The sequence below is a fragment of the Heliangelus exortis genome, chromosome 12 (genome assembly GCF_036169615.1).
Source record: "Heliangelus exortis chromosome 12, bHelExo1.hap1, whole genome shotgun sequence".
Taxonomy (NCBI): Eukaryota; Metazoa; Chordata; class Aves; order Apodiformes; family Trochilidae; genus Heliangelus; species Heliangelus exortis.
Window position 1 is genome coordinate 342,658 of NC_092433.1, and position 24,951 is coordinate 367,608.

The 24,951-nt window shown below is 40.8% G+C and overlaps 1 protein-coding gene across 6 annotated transcripts; it reads right to left on the reverse strand.

Annotated features, from left to right (window-relative positions):
• Positions 1-413: 413 nt before the first annotated feature.
• PTPDC1 (protein tyrosine phosphatase domain containing 1) lies at positions 414-24,577 on the reverse strand. Of its 6 annotated transcripts, none has more exons than XM_071755314.1 (11): positions 24,481-24,560; positions 17,552-17,596; positions 11,301-11,393; positions 8,429-8,600; positions 7,593-7,673; positions 7,254-7,372; positions 6,344-6,481; positions 4,497-5,701; positions 3,612-3,797; positions 1,746-1,856; positions 414-964 (listed from the first exon to the last, which is right to left on the reverse strand). In XM_071755314.1, the coding sequence occupies exons 2-11, from the start codon at positions 17,592-17,594 to the stop codon at positions 848-850; spliced, it is 2,265 nt and encodes a 754-aa protein (XP_071611415.1). In that variant the 5' UTR covers positions 17,595-17,596; positions 24,481-24,560; the 3' UTR covers positions 414-847. The 6 variants fall into 6 exon arrangements, with proteins under 6 accessions (XP_071611415.1, XP_071611416.1, XP_071611417.1 ...); XM_071755315.1 differs by lacking the exon at positions 24,481-24,560 and adding an exon at positions 24,174-24,364; XM_071755316.1 differs by lacking the exon at positions 17,552-17,596 and having other exon boundaries at positions 24,481-24,577.
• Positions 24,578-24,951: the final 374 nt, after the last annotated feature.

Below are 24,951 nucleotides of genomic sequence, written 5' to 3' on the forward strand. Positions count from 1 at the left end.
TTTTCATTGATTTCTTGGCATTATTGTCTGGCACTTATTTATGCAAGATTTTGCTGAAGGTAGGTACAGACAATTACATCCTTATTAAGGTTTGATAATTAAGTGTTTTCACACTTAAATTAACATCTACAAAAAGTTTAGCTAATGAGGTAAAATTTTACTCGAAGCACTCAAAATGCTACCATCAGTTTTCTGTTAAAAACACTTTAAAGCCTTCTTAGCCTAGAAAGTCCTTGATAACTCGATGCACCCAGTGTGTATCTCTACTGCAACACCTTTAGAAACTCATTGGTGACAGCAATTTAAGAGAGCTGAAGGAACAAAAACTACCTGCTGTCAACAGCAGCCCTCAAGATCTGTTCATTGTTACCCTTAGTTTTATTTTTAAATTTCTAAAAGGAAAAGGAGTTGAATAAGTTCAGTCAATATTTATTTTCTCAGAAGTAAAGTCAAGTAACATTAATGTAAACATATGAAACACATAAATATTAACTCAGTCCATTAACCCCTTGTGTATCATGGCACTGAACTTATGGCAATGGTGTAAGTTGGAGATGGTGCTGCTTGCTAGTGACAGAAGCCTCTAAATAAATACAATAGAACAGTTCACAACATAAAAGCAGAGTACCTGAAACCAGCTGCTACAAAATGGTCCCACAGGGGCTGCTCTTTAAAGCTGTGTAGATAGAGCAACTGTCACTAAAACTCCCACTAAAATAATGAAATGCTTTGTTAACAACTGCTGTTACCTCAAGTAAGGTAAATCATACCACAGAGCACAAAATAGCTGGAAAATGCAAAAGAATTTGGTAGGCCCATCTAAATCTTCAGCATGGCTGTGCAGAAATCAAGAGGGATTCTCTGTTCCTTCCTTGAGCTTTTTTCTTTTTTCTTCCAATGTTTGTTTAAATACCTTTTTTAAGGTATGATAAACATATGGTCCATTTGCAGAATCGAAGCTGATCTAATAAAAGGGAGAAATTCAGGTTCAGTTGTAAAGAGATGTAACACAGCACATGGCAAAGCACATGACCAAACACTTCCAAAAAAATCGTGTTAGGATTTATCAAAGAAAGTGTGTGTTTCATAACGGAGTACTGAATGCCAGGGAGTGTCAAGTTCTTGCTGACTGGACATTAAAACAAACTAGCAGAAGGAATATCATTATTGTTTTAACAGGTAACATGTCCACAGCCTGACAAGAGAGCAGGAACAGCACATGGCACGTTCTGCTCAATAATTTCACCTGCAAGAAAGCAGCCCTGAGCCAAGCCATAGCAAGCTTAACCTGGCCCTACTACTGCAGGACTCCAGAGGCTGAAGTTATTTCTACACATCCTATAAGGGCCTGAAACAACTGAATTGCAATGTCCTTTCTGAAAATTATTTAATCTGATGGAAAGTCTCTATAATCAGCACAGAACCTATTTGGTAAGCTATTCCTAGTGACTAATTATTCTCACTACTTAAAAATTAACTATTTTCTTAATTTAAAGAAGTCCATGAAATGGCAGTGATCCAGAAACAGGAAAATTGAGACCAAAAGATTAAGGCTATAGAGACAGAATTTAATTTTGATGAGAGTATTTCTTACCCTCTCTGTAGGCAGATTATTATACAGTGCAAACTCAGAGAACAGCCAGAGCACATCCAGTGTGAAGGGATTCCTGTAACTTTTCCTGCTCTATTGATTCACCCTTCATGATTTAAAACAACTCCAGTGTCATGTACAAATGGTTACTTGCCTTAGTGAAAGCTTTAATAGCACGAGCAAGTAAGGCCTCCTCCACATCAGCTGGCAGCATTTGCAAGTTCACCACACAGTGTAAAATACAAAGGATAGTCTGACATTGCTCCTGGATGGTAAAAGGAACAGCAGCTCGTTAGAAGAAGTATTTGTATGAAAAAAAAAACCAACATTTAGCTTTCAGGTTTTGTTGATTGCTGTTGAAGGATCAAACTGTGCCCTCCTTTACTGAAACCTTCAGGTGTGGGAGTTGGGGAGGGAATTTTCACAAGCCTAAGAAGCCTCTGCATAATTATTTCAGTCAGGATGGGAGAAACTCTTCCCTGTAGCTTATTACAAACTGCTCTGGAAATTTCAAGGAGGTCCAGTGTGCATCTGGAGACTTATTTTTCCAAGTCCCCTACAGGACCAGTAGCACTCCTATGAACTGGTGTAGAAAAAGCGAGATTTGATCTTTTCAGCCTGAAATGCTATGCAGGATTAGGGCACTTTCCCTAAGTAAAGTTGCATCTCTTTCTGTCCTGCCAAGTCTCTCTCCCTGTTAAAGGAAGCAAACAGAAAGACCCCCTTGGGACTCCTTGCAAGGCTGCACAAAGGGAGCATCTTTGTGGCTGCTGCTTCCCATCCCTTCTCCCAGGAAGAGAGATCTCCACACTAGCAAATCACTCGACAGTGAAAATTAAATTAAAACTTGAGAGGTTTCTGGGAAGAGCAGCCCTGTGTGGATTGGTCCAGCTCTGGACTCTTCAGTACAAGAAGGAGATAATAGACCAACTCCAGTGAGGGGCCATGAGGATGAAGAGGGGACTGCAGCATCTGCCACACAGTGGGCTGTGTCCCAGTGGGCTGTGGCTGAAGCAGGGCAGCTGGACCAGGAGATACCCAGAGGTCCCTGCCAGCTCAACCACTCTGATTCTCAAACACTATAGGATAAGGTAAAATTAACATCCTTACATTTTAAAATCCTGTCATTATTATTCCTTTCCATTTCCTTTATAATGGGTCTCAAGCAGTTATTTCTTACTCAATAGAAAGTTAAAGCTTTGACAGAGAGGAAGCAGCATGATGGCTTTCAATGCACTTGGGCATTCTCAATGTCATGTCATGGAGATGATGACTGCACATAAAGTTTTGACCTCCTATTGACAAGAAGCTGTGCTCTTGGACACCTGGAGTCTGGGGAAAGGACTTCAGAAACAAAGAATTAGGAGGTGAATTTTTGTAACTAAAAGACCAAGAATAGAGAATATATAATTAGTTTTTTAATATACCTCACATCTACCTCTTGAAAGCCCGGTTCAACAGTTTGGATCAGAAGTACCTGCTTTTCATAGGGATCTCAGATTGTGGATGGTCACAGTTCTGCTCATGTAAAAGAACTTGGACTGGCTTCTCATTCCTTGAACTGGCAAATTGTTCCTATTCCTTGCCCCAACTCTTCCAAAGATGAGGGATTCTGACATTTGCATGACAACCATGAAGCACAGCTGCCAGCTGTGACATTAACAAAAGCCATACATGGAGTCACAGAGGAAGATTTTTCATCTTCACCTCTGGATCTTAAACTGCAGAATTTTCAGGGCATTATGCACAAGTTGAGCTTCTACTGAAAGGTGTTCAAAGGTTTCTCATCAAGTATCAAGTGTTTCTCATCATATTCATTATGAGAATTTCATTCTCATTATATTAACTGCAACTCATACTATTCAATACCCAAATAATCCTCATTCTTATCTTTTAAGAGACTGAAGCTGCCTTTTAAAAGTGCAATTCTCTTGCATCAAGGCCATGAGCAAATAGTTTAACACACATTAACAGAACGTACTTGTCAGTTAAAGAATGAATTGACATATATAGTATCTACCTTTCTCAGTAAGTAAAGAGCATCCTGAGATTCTGTGCATTTTTTTGCCAGCATGTCAATATCATCTGTGGATATAATAGGTTCTTTCAGCTGCTCTATCCAGGACCACATCAAGCTACAGAGGATAAAAGGATCTCTCTCGGTACAGATTTTATCCCACGCTCCATCTCGAGAGTTCAGTTCTTTCTTCAAAACAAAACAAAACACAACTGAAAATGCATCATCTATTTGCTTTTGCCAACATTCTCTCTGACTGTAGCAGTATTCAGCTGCTTACGTTCCAACGAAAAAAGAAGACTTTAAGAGTGACAAAAAATATACTTCTAGTTCTTTCCAAAGCATCAACATTAATCAGCTGTGGTACAAGTGATACTCTAGAACAGAAGGATGATATAAACAGTGCAGCTCAAAACCTCCCAGTTATCTCCTAGAACACATAAGACACATGGATTCCAGCTTTAAAGGACATGTTGCTAGGAGGGTTTGGTTTTGAAGATAAGCAGTTACATTTTTCCTAAATTCTTTTGCACACAGGATCCTCTGATTAGTTCTGAGAAAGCACTGAACAACACCACAGCTCTAGCTTAAAGCCTGCACTACTTTTATGCTACCAGCAGCCCAATTATAACCACAGAAAATCCCATCAATTTTCATCAGTTAGTAAAGTGAAGGAATACAACCAGTAGCAATGTTCTAACTTCCTGCTGGAGATCAACATCTGTAGGTGCATTTTGCTTGCTTGTGAAAAAAAACTGTCTCACAACAAATAAAACCATTTACTGAGCCTAGCAGCCCCAGTGTGCCATTTCAAAGCCCATTCTGTGAATTGATCTAGGTGAAATGGATTGCATAGAGCCCGTAACATTGAATCAGGTTTAAAATTACCTGCCACATCTCTACCTTCTGCTTCACTTCGTCCTCTCCCAGAAATTCATTTATATCTGCAAGTGCTTTTGCTGCCAAGACTCTTCGGGCTTCCAAACTTAATTCTGACTGCAGAACAATGTGTGGAATGGCCTCTGAGGTATCTCTGCCACTTTGGCTTTCATACCCAATGGAAAAGTTCACTTTAGAAGAAGAAGAAGAATCAGAGTCCTCGGAGACATAGCACCTTCTGCTGTACATGTGAGTCTTGTGGTCCTTCCTGTGACCAACCTCACTGCTAAAATTATGAGCTGGCATTCCAGGTTCCCTGGTACTGTGGACAGATGCTAGACCTGAAGAAAAGGTTCTGCTGCGTTGTACTTCTCTGACAGAGTTCCTTCTGGGATAAAGTGAGGATCCACCTTTTTGTCCATCCAAATTAAATTTCCCCTGACTCCAGAACATGCATGTATTACGCACTAGTGCTTCTTTGTTCAAATCCAACTGTGGCTTTTGTTCCTCTGTGGCAGAAGATTCCTCACTGTTCTGCTTATCTTTGCTGCACTTCAGTATCTGAGCAGGTACTGTCCATGCAGTTTCTCCTTGTTCTAAAAGAAACTCGGTTCTCCTTAAATCTGAGTCACTGTAGCTTAGACGCCTTCTGTGATGAGTGAAAGGCTGCAGGCCTTCTGCATTCCTTCTTTTCCAAAGAGGATCATTTTCATGTCCCAGGGAGAAGAGAGAATCCTGGTTCTCACAAGTGGAGGAGTGGGTGTGTGAGGAGTCTGAGGTGTCACTGTCCTGCCTCCCCAGCTCACTGTCCAGCTGGGAGGACATCAGCTGAGAAACAGTTTTCTCGATTTCAGCAGTGAGGTCTGGTATATCTAACAGTTCTGCCTCTATCACTTGTCTGTTTTCAGCCAAGTCCAGCAAGAGTTTGCAAACCAGATGAATAAGTTTTGGCACGTGTTTGAGGTGCCTGCTCTCGTAACCATGGAGCAGATGTCTCTGACGGGTCAGGTACTGGGACAGTGTCACCGTGTGCGACTTGGGCTCGCAGCAAGCAAAGACATTTCTCAGGGGAACCAAAAACTGAGTGAATTCTCTGATGCATAACAACTGCCCTCTAGTCTGAATAGAATTTGGCCTTTTTGCTCTGACAAAAAGGATGGCTTGATCAGCACTCATTCTTGTTGCAAAAACTAAGTAGCAAGCTATTAGAACACCTGGAAAACATAAAAGCAAATATGAGTTGAAGGACTAAAACAAGTATGCAGTGGAACTATGGGATAAAAATTGATAGAGGTAAAGATACAGACCTTCTGCTTTCTGTTACTTGATGCTGTTACCAAAGTACAATTGCATTTATTAGACCACAAGAGAGTAAAACCCTTCCTCCCTACACATTCAGTGAGAGCTCATTTCTCACTCAGAATCTCTGTCACAGGAGCAATGGTGGCTTCTACAGGGAGGCCACAGACAAAACATCTTGAAAGGGACAGAAGGAAATTAAACTCTTCAGCTCCTTCACCAAATCTACCTGATCCAACAATGAATTACAGGTTTGCAAACACGTAATGTGTGCTGGAAAATTAAAGTGTAAGAAGTGACGTTTCCCATCAAAAATGGTGTCACATTTGGATGTAACAGGGAATTATACAGATCCAAAAATTTTCTAACCTTACAGGTTACTGTTTTAATATACCAAAACTGATCTCCTCCTCACAAACTAGTTTAATGTTTTTAACCATTTTATAAGCACACATCTGGCAGTGATATAGAATCTAAACAAATTATTAACTTATAACCAGAGGCCAATTTTTAATCTTTAGAAACTGATTCTGTAGATCTTGCAGCTAAGCACATACCTGTCCGACCAAGTCCTGCATGGCAGTGAACAGCTACCCTCCCTTCCTGCAAGGCAAAAGCCATGACTTTTACCATATCAAGGATAGTCGTGAGAGATGCCACTCCATAGTCCTTCCATCCAAAATTATAAAAATAAACTGAAATAAAAAGAGATTTATTTTCAGTCATACCACATCTGAAATTTTCAGTACTACATGCAGAGATGACTAATAAGAAATGTTAGTACTAAAATTGCACCAGGGATCTCAGAATCCAACTCCACATTGTTTGCAAGAACTATTTTCCCATTTCACAGTACACTTGCTATTGAAATTTATTAAACACATAAAGCTAGCAAAGATCTATCAAACTAAAGTTCAGCTGGGACATAAAAGGTGTAACAAAACTGAGTGACTCATACAAAAATTACTGAGCTATATATAGGTACCTGATAATTTTTTCTTTTTAGTAATAAAAAGCACTTCTTCAGTCAAAAGCTTGTTTCTTACTGAGAACCTTTCTTACTGAGAGAACCTTTTTCTCATCTCACCATAATATGAAAACACAAAAATAATGTCACTACAGATGTTCTCAAATGAAATAACCTTTTATTGTCTAGGTAATAAAAGCATGAATTTTACCAGAAGTTGAGACACCATTACTGTTTTCTATATCTAGGAACAAAGAAGAAAGAAGAATAAACAAACCAAAGAGCTGCTGTCTTTTATTCTCAGCACCTAAATATATAAACCCTCCATCTCAGTCTAAATAGATGCAGTCTTGGATAATGTGTAATTCACTCTCCATTAGATTTGCCAAGTTTCATTCTTGCCTCCCATTTTGTGCCACATTTCTTATATCGCTGCTTTTGCCACAGGAGAATTGAAGTGCCACAATCAAAAATTAATGAGGAAGAGCAGTGGAACTTACTTCCAGCCTCCATGAAAGCCTCAGGGAGGTAGCTGAAGCCACTTTCCTGTTCCAGTGGATTCCCACAGCTCGCGTGCTCCCCAGGACGCTGGAGGTTAATTATGGTTTTTATGCCAGATCTTAAGGAAGGAATAGATGAGTCAAAGCATTATATGCAGCCAAAATCTCATTATTCCATGTTTTCTGAAACACACATTTATTCTTCGTGAAGAATAAATCTTTACCTCCATATTGTTAAAATGAAAGGCTTTTTATCAACAATACAAATCTATGTTAAAAGAGAAAATGGATCAGGAATTAGACTTATAATACCAATAAATAGTGACTTAAATTTGTTACCTTTCAAACTGTTCAATAATGTTGTACTTCTCAATTAATTCTGTTGAGGGTCGAGCCATAGCCAATATGTTATCTGTTATCCTAAGAAATTAGGAAAGTAGATAATAATGTTATTAATAATTTACTAGGTATTAATCTACCAAAACAAGAATACTATGTTATTTTCAAGAAAGACAGAACTACCCTGCTGATTAACCACAAACAATTTTTTTAAAAATTCTACTTGTCAGGTAGTGTCAGTGATAAATCCTGCTAAGCTGATGCAGATACTCTGTATCAAAAGACCATTCCTAGAACTGTTTAAATGCCAGGCCAGTAGACATATTAAAAAAATACATATGAAAAAATTCCTTTGGCTAGAAATCTGGACTCAGATCTCTCTTTGGCCCTCTTATGCTGCTGAACAGTATTTGCAGTTACCAAAAAATCAGAGTAAGAATGGGGAAGTACATTTCATGTGAGTATTACTGGATATAAAAATCCTTTTGTACACATCCCTTACATTATTTCCTCTTCAGTCAAGGTTTTTACTTTTAGATTTTTTTATTAATGCATTTTAATTACTTTGCATTTTTAAGTGCAGCGCTGACTGTCTACAATCCAGAAAAGCTTTTTAATAATTCCTAGCAGTCATTTATTGTTTTGGATCCAACCCAAACTTGCTGTGAGTAAACAGAAGCCTCCCAGCAGCTCTCCTGGGCTATGGACAGTGGCTGATACGGTTCACTCTTAACGTGCAGTTCCAAACCAAGCTATCAGTGTGTTTTATACTTCACCTAGCAGTACCCAATTATAAAAAAACCCGAAACAACAGGACAGACAGTGCTGTTTGTTACCAGGAGGAGTAGAGCCCTTTGATGGCTTGCTCCTGGTCGCTCCATCGGGCAGGATTTTCGTACTTGCAGGCGCGTCCCCCGCAGGCCACGGAGCACTGGAGGTGGCTGGGGATGACGTGCCGGAGGTGCTCCCCCACTTTTGTGTACTTGGCTGTCGGTCTCTTCGAGCTCCCTACAACACAGGCACAAACAGACACGGGAAGGAAGCTCAGAGATTCATCCCCACTTCAGAAATGCCATTGTTAAAGTGGTGAAGTTACAAAGAGCATCAGTATCTGGAAGGTACACTGAAAGCTCTGAACACAGATTTACAGTGAGGATCCAGGGAGGGGGAGGGAGATGCCTGAAGAGCTGCAGAAGTTGTTTCTTCTCATGGTAACTTTGGTTTTTCTGATGAAACTGGAGGAGTGCGATAACCTTTGCAGCAAAAAAAATTCAGTCCTCTTTGACCTGAAATTGAAAATACTTATCCATACACTGGGTGTATGTGTGGCTGTGTGTTCCTCTTCCCTCCGACTGAGCTGTCAGAGTGAAAAGCATATATTAATCCTTGAGTAAGAAATCAGTAAATAAAATATACAATGCAGACAAACACCCCTAGCCCCAGCATTTTAGGAATATGTATAAAACCGAGTTAATGGAGCACAAGCTCATAGAATGAATCCCAAGAAAATACTCAGAGCTGCCAGCGGCCTGAAGGAAAAAGTACTTTACGTTTTTTTTCCGGAAAAGTTGCATCCAGCTCCTCGGGGCTGAGCGAGGACACGGCCACCATCACCCGGTGAGTCGATGAGGAGAGCACCTCTACAGCCGAGCTCCGGCGCCTCTGGATGACACGGAGCAGGGGATCGGAGGAGGAATGCCTCCTGCCCTGGAAAAAGTCACTGAAAATCCTCACTGCCGAACGCCTTCGGGGGGAGCCCTGCATGACTGAGCAGCCCCTGCCAGCAGGTCGGAGAGCCAAGCTGCCGAGGGGTGAAGTTGCAGGGTGCTGAGCATCCTTCCCTCTGCTCCAGCAGCTCGTCAGCATGGGCTGAGCCGTTTCCATGGTAACCAACAATGAAGGAGATGCTGCCAGCAAACCTGGGGCTGCTCCCTTCCAGAGGAACTGAGGCTGTTTGGGACAAACTGTTCTGCTGCTTGATGAAAATAGTTGCATTTCAAGTAGATGATTTTTGAAACCCGACCGGGAACAACCAAAACATTTTCCATAAACAATGTGAGTATTTAGTTAGCTGCAAATAACAGGCATTCAGAACTCCCCGGGACACAAAATACTGGAGTCAAAGGAACAATCAGGATGGAGCTGGAGGCTCTGCTTCTGGAGAAGTCTGAAAGTACATTATACTCCCCCACCTATTGGTTTAACATTCCACAACCACCTCTCCTCCTCCACTTAGCTGCTCCAAAATGCATCATTAGCTCTCTAATGATTGGGATTAGTGTTTTTCCACTGAAATGCTCAGTACGTGGTGAACTGTGGACTGTTTGCTCTGGACCATTCATATCTTCTAACAAAACACCATTTGTTATTCAAACCAAAAGGCTTTTTTTTTTTTTTTTTTTTTACAGGGCACAGCTTCTTTACCAAGCAAAGCTGTTTGCCCTAGAGACTGAGATAAAGCAGATTATGTGGAGGAGAAGATGTATCAGCTGAGTGCTTTAGGCTTTTGAAGGTAGATGTCAGGTGGCAAATTGCCTCCCACTTTACTGCCAGCCTGCTAAGAAGGAGAATGAGCTGGCCAAAAAGATGGCAATGCTCTCAAAAGCACAAAATTCTCATGCAGCTGTGTGGAGAACAGACTAGAACAGTGCTAAAAACACTTTGTCATCCCATGGAATGCATGTCAGAGAGTTAGAAACAGGGGAAATCAATAAAACTCACCATTATTTATTTAATAGGCAAATTAATCCCATTGCATTTTCATAAGGCTACATACTGGGATGTTCCTTTGTGTACTGTGAAAACAGTAATTCTTACAGAGGAATTTGAGTAAGAGAAAAGCACTTTTCTGATAAAAATTATTCAGGCAGCAATCTTCTGTTTCCTCTATCTACTGAACAGGAATTGAGTGACTGAATTTTGAATAGTGTACCCCAGCCCTTAAGAAGAGATGGTCAGGTCTGCTGCAGACACCAGGCCTGAGACATTAGCAGTGTATGAGAAAAGGAAATTTTTGAAGCTGATTTTATTAGCTGTTGCTGCAAAACCTTGACTGTTCTAATTCAACAATAAAGTTGATATCAAGAGGTGAGGAAATATTTAAATATGCTTTTATTGTGGGGGCTGGGTGTATGATGGAGATGAAAAAAAAGATTATTTCAAATGCTACCTCTATATGGGAAACATGAAAATATTTTCTAATTAATTATACTGCTTTCTTATATTTAATTCTTTTTCTCTTCCCAGAAACTTTTCCTCAGTCTGTATCAAATCACAGTGGAGCCAGAAATGTGCAAAATAAAATGCTATACATCATGATTTTCCCAGTGAATCTAGCAGGATTTACAAGTTCTCAGCGACAGTAGTAAGCAAGAATTGCATCCAGTAGGAGGTTAAATCCTTTAGTAGAAAGTGACATTTTGTTGAAGGCACGTTTGTGTTTTCAAAGAGCTAAGCAGTTTCTGAACACAAAAATCACAGTTTCTTCAATTACAAGGTCAGACAAAGAAAGTTATAGAAAAGCTCAGTGTTAGCACATGGCAGTGATGATCAAGTGATGCAGTTTGGCTTTGTTTGGCAGTTTTAAACAGACATCCCATGCTTACATTTGCAGACAGTATTTCTGGGGTTTTTTATTGTCTGTGGAAAATATTTGCAGTATTTCTTTAAGCACTTTTTATGAAAGCCATAGCAGAGAAAAATTATTACCTGAACTCATATTTGCAAGATACACACTGCTCTCTAGCAACGAGGAATAGGGTAGTTCATTTTGCAGCAGAACTCCTGCAGTCATTGCAGTACCTGTTGAAAGAGCAATATGTTTACTGAAAACAAAAGAAGCTCAAAAATACAAAATAAAGCAGAGTGCCTGGCACCTGGTTATAGAGCTGTCCAAGAACTGGCCAGTCAGACATGAACCATACTTTTCCTTATGCAGTCACCTCAGTTTCACTGTCCCAGCAATTTAAAAATTTGTCACTTGTGTGTTTCCAGCTCTAGAGTTTGTACTTTATCATGGACTTTATAACTGCATGTTTTGTTACATGAACAGGACTCACTCAACAAAAAGCATTTTGTGTGATGTCACCTTGGCTTCCTCTTAGAGAGGTAAATGTGTGACCAGAGATCTTCAACTAAAATCTTACAAGCCGTAAGATTTTACAGTTTCAAAGTTAATGGCATCATGGTGGCAGCACGATCTCCAGGTCCCAGCATTTATAATTTTTGTTGGTATCTGTCAGACTATCCACAAGTTACACACCTGCTCTGCTCTCTTCCCTCTGCTCCCTGTTCTGAGGCTGTCAGCAAGTCTGAAGTCACATGGATGAGGAGTTTCCTCTAAGAAGAAAACTGAACACAAGACTCTAAGCAGAAAACAGTTTTTTGCTCGTGCTTTAATATAATTCTGATACAAGGGAAGTCCTGCTCTGCAGACCTTCAATCTGACAAAAAGAAAGCTGAAGGAGAGCTGTAAATGTGAGCATATTAATCAGGCACTGTGATGCTGAAATGAACCATTTACGTGGATCTTGAGTGGAAATTCGTACCCAGTGTAAGATTATGATTCTGTTTCTCTTTACTATTATGGGAAAATAGTAGCAAGTGTAACAATAAATATTTTTTAATATACCAAACTAAGTACATCTCTTTTCTATGAGTAACTATTGAAACTCCTGTAAATAGACAAAGCCTAGGTCCCAAATTCTACTAAACCAGTGCTAGGATTTGGCAGCATAATCTTTCTTTTAACCCAGCCAGTTCTATGGTTCTATGGTTTTAGAAGACAGATTTACTACACAAAGTACTACTGTGGGGATAAAGTGGTGTTACAGTTCCATACTGCATTGAAGCAGGCTGGTAACTGGTTGCTGTTCAGGGGCAACCTTTTATCTACAATACTGCACAATGGTTTTTAAAGTAAATACTTAAATAAATTCAAATAGAATTTCGTTCATTCAGATATTACACTAACACATACTTGAATAAATTGAGGATATTCTTCCCACAACACCAGTGGACTTTATCCATATCAGTCACCTAGTACAGCCCAGTACTTCTCAACACTTACACCTGGGAAGAGAACACACCTACACCTTTAATACTTCAGTACTGCTTTACCAGTGGCCACAAACAGATGAAAATTGCTTCAGTCTGTGAAAACCAAAAGGCCTTTTGAACCCTCAGTGATGCTCAGAAATGCATTTCTAATGTAAAGACATTAATAAGGACAGGAATAAAGAGGAATCTGAATAAAGGCTAAAGAGTATCTGGAGTATTTTCTACTCAACTACTTGACTCTGCACTTTTAAAGGTCAGTCCCTTAACAAACAGAGAGGACGATGTGCATATAATTGCATTGCTTTTGGAGAAGCTCCAAAACCTATCCGTTTTGGTTTTGGGGTTTTTTTTCCAGTGGACTTTGAAATCAGTAAGGGATGCCTTTCATGATAAGAGGAAACTTTGTAGCTAAACAAATTATTTTATCCCCCGAAATTCCTCTTAAGAGTTAATAGCATTGAACTAACATCAACTGTTGGCTTCTATTTGTCAGAAAGTTCTCTTTAAAAATCTTAACACCTTGTCCAGATAACCTACAAACATCTGGAAAAGACATGTCTCATCACATGAGCAGCGAATCACCACCAATAGGGCTCTTTAGTTTTCCCATTTCCTTGTACTCAAGTGTAAAAAAAAAAAAAAAAAAAAAACGGAGAGGAGAGAGAAGAAATCTCAGATATATTTATATCATCTTAAACTATTCTTCTTTTTAAACCAGAACTGAGGCTGACAAGGACTCTTAACTGAAAAGGGAAATGGAGATGAATGCAGAAGATCTGTACTCCAAATACTAGCAAGATTGTTCAAAATGGGAGAGGTAAACTGGATATATTTGCTGTGGAAGAAATTAGACCTCCCTCAATTCTGTTTCAGAAGATGGGCCATTTCCTCCTCTCCTGTTCTATCTAACCAGGCAGTTCCAACTGACTTAAATATTTTGTCTGCCTGCCTTTCAGTTTGCTAAATTTACTTTCTGAGAGGAGTTATAAATTCCACAATGTGATATATATGAGCAATTCCTCTCTGTATTTATTTCTGGAAAAAAAAAAGTTAACTAAGATTGTGACAAACATCATTTACATTGCATTCCCCTCCAGCAGATGCAAAACACTGCAATTTGGGACAGGAACTATTCCAGTGTTCACATTACTAGCAAGGCATATTATACTCCTGCACAGACAAAAAGAGGGTAAAAGTAGTACTTGGGGAAAAGAAACAGCTCTCTGCTGATTCTTCTATGTACCAGATATTCTTAGTTTTTAAAGGTCCTCTTCAGTATTTTGTTGATCACATGAACACTGCATAGATGCTGGGGAAAAAAACAAGCCTGAAGCATTATTCCAGGTCATGGTCCTCATTAGCAGCCTGAGGGAACTGAGTCACGAGCCCTGTGGTGATACCACCTTAATCAGATCTGTGATCTCTGACATGCATTTCTATTGCCATGACAGCAAAGAAGCTGCTCCTTTAATCCCTGATTCCCAATTCAAGAAATGGAACAGAGTCACAGGTGATGTTCCATCTCTTTATGTTTTATCACAGAAGCAGCAACACCATTAAGCACGCTTAAAGAACACAGCTTGTAAAAATAAAACACAGTAAAATCAGAAATCACAGTGTTGGGTTTGGAAGGGACCTCTAGAGATCCCGCAGTCCAACCCCACTGCCAGAAAAGGACCACTCAGTGTAGGTCACACAGGAACACATCCAGATGGGGTTTGAAAGTCTCCAGAGGAGACATCACAACTCTGGGCAGTCTATTCAGTGCTCTGTCACCCTCACAGTGAAAAATCTTTTTCTTATGTTTACACCTCCTATCCTCCAACTTGCATCCATTACCCCTTGTCCTGTCCTTGGTCATCACTGAGCAGAGCCTGGCTCCATCCTCCTGACTCACTCTTCACATATTTGGAAAGATGTCAGTCTCCTCTCCTCCAACAGAAAATAATGCCTGTGCTGTTGCCTGGCTGAAGTAAACAGCAGCACCACACTGCCCAAAGGAAAGAGGGAACTCCTGAAATCATGAGACACTCCCAGATATCCAGCACTACACCAGGAGCCACCCCCAGGTGTGGATTTTAGGTGTGATGTCTGAATGTATTTTTGAAGTGCTTGTGGGTGGCGTTTCCACTTTTGAGCAAAACCTAACAAAAAGGATCTATCTTTTGTTTCCCATTCGTTGCATCACTGATTCACTTGTTGCATTTGGTAACATGAGAGCTGTCAAGTCCTACTCACTGCTTCATACATGCAGAGAGGTGACTTTCTGGCAGAGGAAACAGTACAGGCAGGCAGGATCACTCTGTGCTGCTTTCTTTTACAAAGTGAAGCAGTGAAGCAACCTCTTGTCCCTGTCCATTGCCTCTGGAATAAAAGCACTTCTCTTGGTAAAGTTACAGGCTGGGCAGCACATAGTACAACCAGGAGATCAGAGATCCAGCAGGAAGCAGAATCTGCAACTAACTGGTGGGCTGAGCAAGAAAGGAGGAGCATTAAGGAGGCATCATCCCTCAGTGGGTCACAGGATGCACACAGACACCAGCAATGGGGGCAGCACACTGGCAGCTGGCTTAAGTGTCCCTGTCCTGCAACAAGGAAGAGTCCAGCTCAGTATTCCAGGATCTAGGAATCAGTGGCTTCCAGTCACTGGCTGAACTTGTACTTCAGAATGAAATGAGAGAAAGGAACAATGAGAGAAAGGAACAATGAGAGAAAGGAACAATGACAGAAAGGAACAATGACAGAAAGGAACAATGTCTAATATTTTAGCAGCCAGAAAACAATTATATAGCCAAAAAATGATGAGACAAGAAGATGCTGGTCTCACCCTACCTTACCAATGAAGATGTTTATTTAACAGATGCAATTACTATCTTTTGCTCCAAAACATGCTTTCAAAGCAGAGAGAGGAGCTTGTGTTCCAGACTAGAGCCACTCCAGCCAGGGCAGATCAGTTGCCAGCACCAGCAGCCATCCCATTGTAAAGCTGCTGCATTTCTAGGGAAATCTGTTTGCTAAGAGGCAAGGTCCTGTCCCTCCAGATTCGTGTGGATTTGGTGACTGAGGATACAACAGCAGACCACACACTTCAAAAGATCACAGTCATGTACTAACATGAAAAAATCTTGGATTATTTTAATAATTAACATGAAAAAATCTTTCAGTTTTAAAATAGTGTATAACAAAAGCTATTTTCAACTTCAAATATATTCACACCATACAGGCAAATGCTGATGCCTGTCACATAAAAAGAGGTTATTTTTAGTCTTTTTGCTGTCTTCTAAAGTGATTTCATTCTCTCCTGGTTGCAGTCACATGTAAATACCCATTAGCCAAATTTTTAAAAGAAAAGCTGACTACAGATGCAGGCAGGGGCCATGTTAGTCCTAAGGTAACAGCTCCTGATCCTCCAGGTACTACTTGTCCTCCAGAGCAGCTCTGATTTTCTGAGCAGCCCCACAGAGGTCAAAAAGGTATCTGTCTAAACACAAGAGCATATGGGATAAAGTTTCATTGCTGAAATGCAAAGTTCTACAAACTGCACTAATTAAGATGTTTTAGATAAATAACAAAAGATGATGTAGGTAACTAGGACTAAGCAGAAATATGATAGTGTAAGGAGGACTGATTATATCTAAGAAAGTGGTTAAGAGCTACTGAATTATAACGTGGTCTCTAAATGAAGGTTTTAAACCTGATGTTTTAAGAGAGGCAGATTGTGAGAGTTTCTAACAGAAAAAAAAAATCTAAATTTGCTACAACATACTTCTGAAGAAAGCACCAGCAAATGAAATCATGATTTAAGTTATAACAGACTGTCCACTTTTAACACTGCCAGGAATAATAAAGCATTTCTTTCTAAAGTGATGTGAAAATGGTATAAGACTGGGGTTTTTTTTAGTTTTATTATAACAAATTATGAAGCAAACTGCAAAAGTGTTGTTATCTCAGTAAAAAAGCTCACTGATGTAGGTATTTCACAAATACTTAAGCTACAATTAATGAGAAGTTTGGAGGCAGTTTTAGCACCGAGCTCACACCTCAGTTCCCGAGGCTTATCTGAAATTGGAAATGTCTATTACACATGAGCAAACACCAAAAAAATGGAAAGAGAAAACAAAGACATGTAAGATAGAGAAAAGATAAGGTAGTAATTTGAGTAGTAATTTGGTAGCATTGAGAACAATACTACAGTGATGGTAAAACTCCAGTGAATTCACTGGGACCACAATAAAAACTGGTTTGTTATTTCTCTACGTGTTTTTTTCCCTTTGGGGAAAACATATTCACCATCTGTTTTAGTAAAAGGTGAATGCCATTTAATCATTAAATTTGATATTTACAAAGCACTATAACTTCAAATACAAAAGAGACAAAAAAATACAGTTCATTAGAAGATTATGTAGGTGTTGCTCTGGTGATTCAGTAATTGCTATTCATTGAATTTTTTTACTTAAATAGCAAGAAACCACAAGCTAAACTGATGGACAGATCTACCAATTGACTTGATTCATGTCATTTAAGTCACGTCAGCTTTCTGTGGTAGTATTAATGCAATAGTTTACAGAAGATATTTAAACTACCTTGAGTAGGCTGGCAGCCAGTAACTACTACTGACAGCTATCAAGGAGATGGTGTAAAATGAATTAACTGTTCTACAGGAGCACTGGTGACTCAGGTCCTCTCAATCACTAATATCATGTTTACTAAAACACTTGTAGGACTATATGCAGAAGAATGAAATATGGTAGGTAATGCATTTCATAACATTAAGTAGTGGAAAAATTCGTAAGTGAGCTCCACAAGTCAAAGGAATCATTTTAAAATCTCAGGTAGTGAAAAACAGAGTGAATGTACATGAGTTTTAATAGAGTTTCAATAATTTGAATTTAACACCTTACCTGTTACCCCGCAAAAAGAATGAGTGATTGTTGATGCCTTCATTGCTGCAGAAACAACCACAAGAAGTAGGTGGTCAGGAATTCCCAGTTCACAGAGAAGCTGAATGATGCTGCCACTGTATTTCCTGCAGTTAATTGGATTTGGGGTGGTAATCTGGGAGGAGCCAATAACTATCTCTTCTTAAGACTGAGGAGTGCCTTATGGACTATGCAGATAATCATCCCATAAACTGCTTTCTATGTCTGCCTAGATTTTAAAGGGATTGAGGCAAACAGGCCACATCAGCCTGATGTTTTAATAACTGCATCTTCCATCTCTTTTTTTTTCTGTTCACTTCATTCTCCTGTTATCAACTACAAGTACATTTACCTGTGTATACAGAACTAAAACACATAGCTACAGAGATAATTTCCTGAGGTTACAATAATCACAGTTAGACTGATACATTAATTTTGAAACACCATGAAAAGAAAATCAGGGATAAATGTTTCATTGTTATTGTGGTTACACCCTGAACTAAACCTTTTTTTTTCTTGCTCAATAAAGAGTAGACTATCATTGAAGGACTACACTGAGTATAAATTAACTGTATTAAAGGTAATAAACCAAAACCATAACAAATGTTTGTCTGAATGTAAAGGATGTAATCCACTAAAAAACAAACTAAAGACTCTGTTGATTTAACTAAATCCTAGGTAAAGGAATAAAACAAGCTACATAAAAGAGAATACAATACCTTGTCATATCTTACTAAACCCATTTCAACCACTAAATAAATATTAGCTGACTAAAAAAGGATTTAATCTATTTCCATCACTTGCCTGCATAAAGCCCTAGCACTACATAAGCACTACTCACTGCTCATCAATAAAAATGCCTCACAGATATTTAGAAACTATTTTTTTTGTGCAACCTCCTGTGGACAGGACATGCATATTCTATACCCAAGCAAGGAGCACAAGCTCCAGGAGACAACCCACGGCTGATGCCAACACCCTAATTAATTCCAAGAACATCATCCCAGCTGAGCACCTGCCTGCCTTTAGCAGAGAGATGGAGCAAGTAACAGGACGAGATTGTTTCATTTTACGAGACAATTTTGTAGACAAACTTCACTGGGATTTTTCTGTATACTCCTAATAAGAATTAAAATGAAGATGAATTCAACTACTCTTCTATAGAGAAATTTACTGAGAGCAGAGGCAAATCTCCACAAATCTCTTCTACAAAGGGAGTAGTACTTAAAATTACCCATCTAGTTTCTTACTGTTCTTGCAGGGACAAAAAAAAATACAGATGCATGAACTGAACTGCATCCAGTAATCTCAGTGAACAGCAAACATAATTTATATACACAGGATGTATAAACTGCCTGGTCTGCTCTTGTCCCATGCTCCTGTTCTTCTAAACCATCCCTGGGCTCCATCCCTATCTCATATCCTGAGATAGTGGAACAGGAATTGGGAAAGGAAAGGAACAGGAAAGGAACTTGTCCAGCAGGTCAAGGGTTGAACTCAATGATCACGAAGATCTTTTCCAACCAAGGTAATTTTATGATTATTGAAAATTTAAAAAAAAAAATAAAAAAATTAAAATATAAAAAATTTTAAAAATCATCAAATAAAAATGGAGCTTCAAAAGATTTGCACAGAGGTTTGGAAGCCACACTAAGGTACTTAAAGCCTTAACAGGTTGTGGAGCCTAAAATCCTACATTGTACGAATTTCTTTACTATTTGTGGGAGTGGGCTCCAAGCAGCAAGCACAGCACATCATCACTCTGAGGCCCAGCAGAATGTGGCACTGAGTTCCTGGGGATGAAAAACCTTCAGTAGGAACCTGCATTTAGCAGCATGGAAACCACAGGGCAGGAGGCACTGGAGGTCAGCTCACCCAGCACCCTGCCCAGTTAGATCAAGCACTGACAGATTCCCTGTCAGAAGAACCCTGACCCAGCTGCACTCCCCAACTGCTCTTTGGTTCCAGCACACAGTGCTCACAGTCAAATTACATTCTCAGAAATATGAGCAAAGGGACACAGATATTTTTCGAGTGTCAGTACACAAAAAAAAAAAGTGTTTAACAAATGGAGCATTTGGTAAAATGTTTTGTAGGAGGAGATGGAGGAAGTTAGCATTTTTTTTAGTTACCTAAAGAACAAAGAGCAGCTTCAGATAATTAATAAATATTAATTAAAGTTATAATAAAAGCATACTCTTTGGGGAAGCTCTAAATGCTTACATTTGAGATGCTGTTGCTGACATACTTATTAATGCTTATTGTAGTCATTACCATTTCAATATCTATAATATAAACTCTTTGATTCTGGAGGGGTTAATTCTTGGATGATTTGGATCCCCATTGCAAACAGCTCACTGCTTTGCTGCACCAACCTGGAGGTGTTAAGAGGTTTGCTGAGCTGCCCCTCATATCTGCTCCTACATTTGTACTGTTCAGCATTAATGCCAGTTTATTCAGCTGAAGAACTCATTTTTCCTAGTTTTCTGCAAAGTTTCAGCAATCAGTGCCAAACGTGTCATCATATTTTTGTCAAGACAAGGCTTTGTGCTAACAGAGGATGACTTTTTGGGGGAGTTAACCATTAGGTTGAAATTATTTGCCATTTCCAAGGAAAGAATACACAGAGTAGGTGGAATGCTAGTGACTAAACTAATAATCTTTATCTGTCTAGGCTTGGCATTTTCCTATTTAACAAAATGAAGAATCCCAAATCATCTGGAAAATTCTATTGAACTATGACTGCCATTTAAAGATTCCAACAAGCTTTTTAGGTAAGTAGAACAGGATCACTAGGCTTCTGGCAGCTTATTTCTCTTGTCCTGCCTGAGCTGCCTCACAGCTACTTTACAGTGGACTTAGCAAATCCACCTGTCCCATGACCTTGGGTACTAAATGATCAGATCAGGCAGGTAGAAAACTGTCAAATTTGTCTCACAATGAGCTGGATGCAATTAAAATGTCTGACCATTGCACTGTTTTCAGACAATCAAAACATCACACTATCCTAAAACTTAAAATCTACTAAACCCTAATTTACTTCAAGGTTTGTTTTAACTTGGTACAAATTATACATTCAGATTCCTAACTGGCTTTGGACATTCCCAGCTTCACCTTTTGCTTTTTGCTTTTCTCACAGTTCGGATAATAGAAGCCAATTAATATTTGTTTATTTTCAGCCTGTGTTGGAACATTCCACTGAATGATTTAACTTTGTGTAATTTCAGAACTGTATGAAACTGTATTAAGAACTCTTTTTTTATAAGTTTTGCTTTCAGATTTCTTTTTTTGTGTATTTTTTCCCTTAAGCATGATGCAGTATTACATGGTAAATCAACCCACAGGAGCAGGGTTAAAGCCTATCTTTGGCAGATCTCTACTGCAGCAGTGGTGTTACAGCTGTGAGATAAATACATGTTTAGATGCCTAATGAGATTCCAGAGCAGCAGCAGCTCACCTGTGATCCCTGTCCCCTTGCATCACTTCTACTTCCCACAGTCCCTCTTTTCTTGTTTGTTCCAGTTAGCTAAAATTGCTAGTAAAGAATAAAATGAAAATATTAGGTAGAGGCAGCACAGTAATACAAAGATTTCAATTAACAAGACAGTTTTTAAATATAAAAATATAAATATATTTAAAATATAAAATATAAATATATTTAAATATAAAATAATCCAGTATCTGAAGAGGGCCTACAAGAAAGCTGGGTAGGGCTTTTTACACGGGTGTGTAGCGATACGGGCAATGGTCTAAAACTGGAAGAGGGGAGATTTAGGTCAGACATTAAGAAAAAACTCTTTCCTGTGAGGGTGCTGAGCCCCTGTGCCTGGTTTCCCAGAGAAGCTGTGGCTGCCCCATCCCTGGCAGTGTCTCAGCCCAGGCTGATGGGGCTTGGAGCACCCTGGGCTGGGGAAGGTGTCCCTGACCATGGCAGGGGGTGGGAATGGAGGAGCTTTAAGGTCTCTTCCAACCCAAACCAGTCTGGGATTCTGTGATCAAGTATTATTGTCAGCTCATTCAGTGCCCTCACACTGCAGTAACTGCAAGCCTAGGAAGATAGTCAAGAACCTTTTTTTAGACACAGGCTTTTAAATCAAAGAAAAATCAAGACTTAAAACTACATGTAGATATAAAAAGGAGACATGTCAGAGCTACAGCAGCCCTAGCTATCCCTGCTCATTTTTTAAATATACAACACTGCAGTCCCTGTGTGGCTGCAAAGCCCTCATCCAGTAATGGTCTAATTAGGGTTGGTAGCTCTGTCTTTCAAACAGCTGCCAAATGTCAGGTTGTTGGGAAACAGAGAAATTAGGAAGAAAGCCTTCTCTCAAGAATTTCAGAAATTCTGAAGAACTCCATATATTAAGCCAATTTGTGATGACCTTTGCAAAAGCACTGGCTGATGTACACGTAATTTCTAAGAACCATTGGCCCTGCTGTGGGTAGGCAGAGCAGCTGTCCAGCTCAGGCATGACAGAGTTATCTGTTCAAACAGGTAAAAGAAAAGAGGAAATGTTAAGAAAATTAAGGAGCTCTAAGGCAGCAAATCCTTTGGGGGATTTCAGCACGTGCTTTTTGCTAAGGAATGTCTAAGCTCTGTAACATGGGGAACTGTCTGAGTGAAGAATGACATCGGTCACCGGAATTTAATGTTAAGTAGCCAGAGATTAAAAGTTGCAGGTGGTGGCATCTTCCTCATGTTTCTGTGATAGGATTAAGTGCAGGAAATACAAAGTGGAAAGAAAACTGAGGAAATTGGTGTATTTTTATGTATCTTTCGAATTTATAATGTTAAGCTATATTTACAAATTTTTGTGGGTTTGTTGTTTTTTTTAAAATACAGAATACAAGGTAGGCAGTAATTATTTTTTTGATGAATATTTGCTTAAGCAATTCTGGAGTCTGAATCTTGTTTCACAAAGAAACACAAAATCCATGCCCAGGAAATAGGTCTGAAAAAGAGAGTGTAGAAAGGGTAATGACAGTGTCTCTGCAGCCCCTGGAGGATTGCAGGCATGGTGTCCTGCAGGGTGTGGAGGATTCTGACCTTAAGTAGAAGGAAACTGATGAACTGCCTCCTGCAACAGGAAAGGGATGGTTTTCCTTTGAAATGTTCTTGTCTTTTATAGGTATTCATTACCCTGCAGAGGTGAAGTGGCTGAGCACTGGACTGGCAGCTCTGGGGAGCTGTGAGCTGAGCAGCTGCTGCAGCCTGGCAATAAAACTCCCAGCCAGGGACTGAGTCACCTGGTGAAGTAAGAAACCTTGCCTAGAACTGAGCTGCTTTGAGCAAGTATGTCTTTAATTCTGAACCATATTCTAGCAGGAAGAAAAATCAAAACCAGCAAACTATACTCACCATTCTGAAAAGTGGGAATGCCAGACAGTACTAAAAGATACAACCAATCTTGTCCTTTATCTCAGAGCTTGAATTTCTTTTTTTTTTTTTTTTTTTTTTTTTTGGTATTATTTGTAGCACATTCCTTCCCTGCAACTAGCTGAATCCATGACAGATTTCACAATTTCCACTCATGCCTCCTCTCACTTGTAATTGCACGACTGGTATAAAAAAATGCTCATAATGCTATAATTTGACTTACAATGAAGTTAAACATTTATTCAAATATGTGTCCAAAACACGATTCAGATGGGTTTATGCAGCCACCCAAGCAAACATTAGAGGATTAAGTTGCTAATTATATCTCTGAGGTGATATCCTTACAGTATGTGGCCCTGAAGACTGCCTCCCTGTTTCATCTGATCACACGTGGCTTCATGGATGCTTCACATAAAGTACTGGTGCAAACAGGAGGGAAAACTGCTTTCAAGCAACACATAATGCAAATATTTAAATTGACTTTTCTACATATTCTTTTGGGATTAATTACTCCACAGGTGTGGTGGCATGCTTTACTAACAGAGGCAAAGGCCAGATGAAAACACATCTCTTTCTTAGAAAAACAATGCAAGGGAGCTGTGCAAAGGGAAAAATCTTAAATCTCGATTATTAATGTGTCAGGTACTTCCTCTTTTTGTTAATCCACTGAGCAGTATACTGGAAGTCTCTTGGCAAAAACAGCTATATCTAACAATTGTTATCGTGTGTTCAGACTGAAGAACATGCCACATGGATGTCTGTCTTTCGGCCCCAAAGGGCACTTACTGAGCTGTGTACTTTGAGGGTGATGATTCTGAGGAAGTGATGATAAGGAGCTGGGTACCAGCAGTACAAAACCTCAGCCCTGCTGCACAGGACCCGTCCTTCCCTGGCAGGTATCACCCGTACCAGCCGTGCTGGTCTTGTTGAGGGTCTGCCATCCCTCACAGCCCCACACCCTGGGGAAGGCTGAAGCCCGAGTGGGACTCAGCAGGGTGGGAGCGATGCCCGCTCCGTGTCACCTCCGGGAGGCACCGGGAAAGTCCCCGGAGGGACGGCGCGGCCCCGGGGGAGCAGCCAGGAGGTGCCCGTGGGTGTCACACTCGTACCCGAGGGCTCTGCTCGGGATGTCACCCAGGCAGTGAACGTGGAACTGCCGCAGAACCTCAACTCACCCACTCGGGATGTGTGTTTTGTGTCCCTGCTGAGCACACTGTAGGCGCTTACCTCAGGCGGGGAGCGGGCAGATGCAGCTCGGTCCCCCCTGGGGCTGCTGCTCCCCACAACCCGCAGGGGCAGGCCGGTGGCCGAGGGAACGGCCCAGGGGCGCGGCTGCCCCCCGAGCAGCGGGGCCGGAGCCGCCGGTCGGTGAAATGGCCGCTGCCCCACCGGGGGACCGCGCAGGGGCTGCCATGGTGACAGGGGCGGGCCCGGCCCGGGGAGAGAGAAACGGCGGGCGCGGGGGAGCGGGGCGGGGGCTGCGGGCAGGGGCTCAGGGATGCCGCCGGGCCCTCGGGGATGCTGCCAGACCCACCTGACCGCCACCGCCTGATGCCGCCGTTCCCCTGCTCCGCTGTCCGGCCGGCGGGAAGGTGTAGGCGGGAGCATGCGCGGTGTGAGGGGGCAGGCGGGGCGGGGGCGGTGTCTGCGCTAGGGCTTCCCCCGGAATTTCTCCCACAACCATCTCGGGGCTGTGTGGGAGAGTGGCATAGACCTACTTCTCTACCTCTCTGCTTCCCTCCTTTTCTCCCTCCCTCCTTCCCTGCTTCCCTCCTTTCCCTCCGCCCGCCGAGGAGCAATGGCTGAGGGAGGAGTTGCCGCCTCAGCTCAGCTCCTCAACCTGACCTCCCCCAGGCTGTCACAAGGCGGATTGTTGGATGTTGGGGTGTGTGACATCCGCGACATTCCTGCTCTGGAGCCCTCAGTCCATGGGCCTGATGGAGCGGGTCTGGGGGAGGGCTACGGACACAGTCAGGGGGCTGGAACACTTGTTTGATTCTGGGAG

What these genes read in the sequence shown, in the direction of transcription:
- PTPDC1 (XM_071755312.1), bottom strand. Translation starts at nt 9,587, where the DNA reads ATGCAACTATTTTCATCAAGCAGCAGAACAGTTTGTCCCAAACAGCCT. An exon ending in AACTTTTCCGGAAAAAAAAC is followed by an intron (nt 8,601 to 9,142) that starts GTAAAGTACTTT and finishes CCTGTGTTGTAG; the next exon opens with GGAGCTCGAAGAGACCGACA. An exon ending in CTATTAAAGCTTTCACTAAG is followed by an intron (nt 965 to 1,745) that starts GCAAGTAACCAT and finishes CCCTTTTATTAG; the next exon opens with ATCAGCTTCGATTCTGCAAA.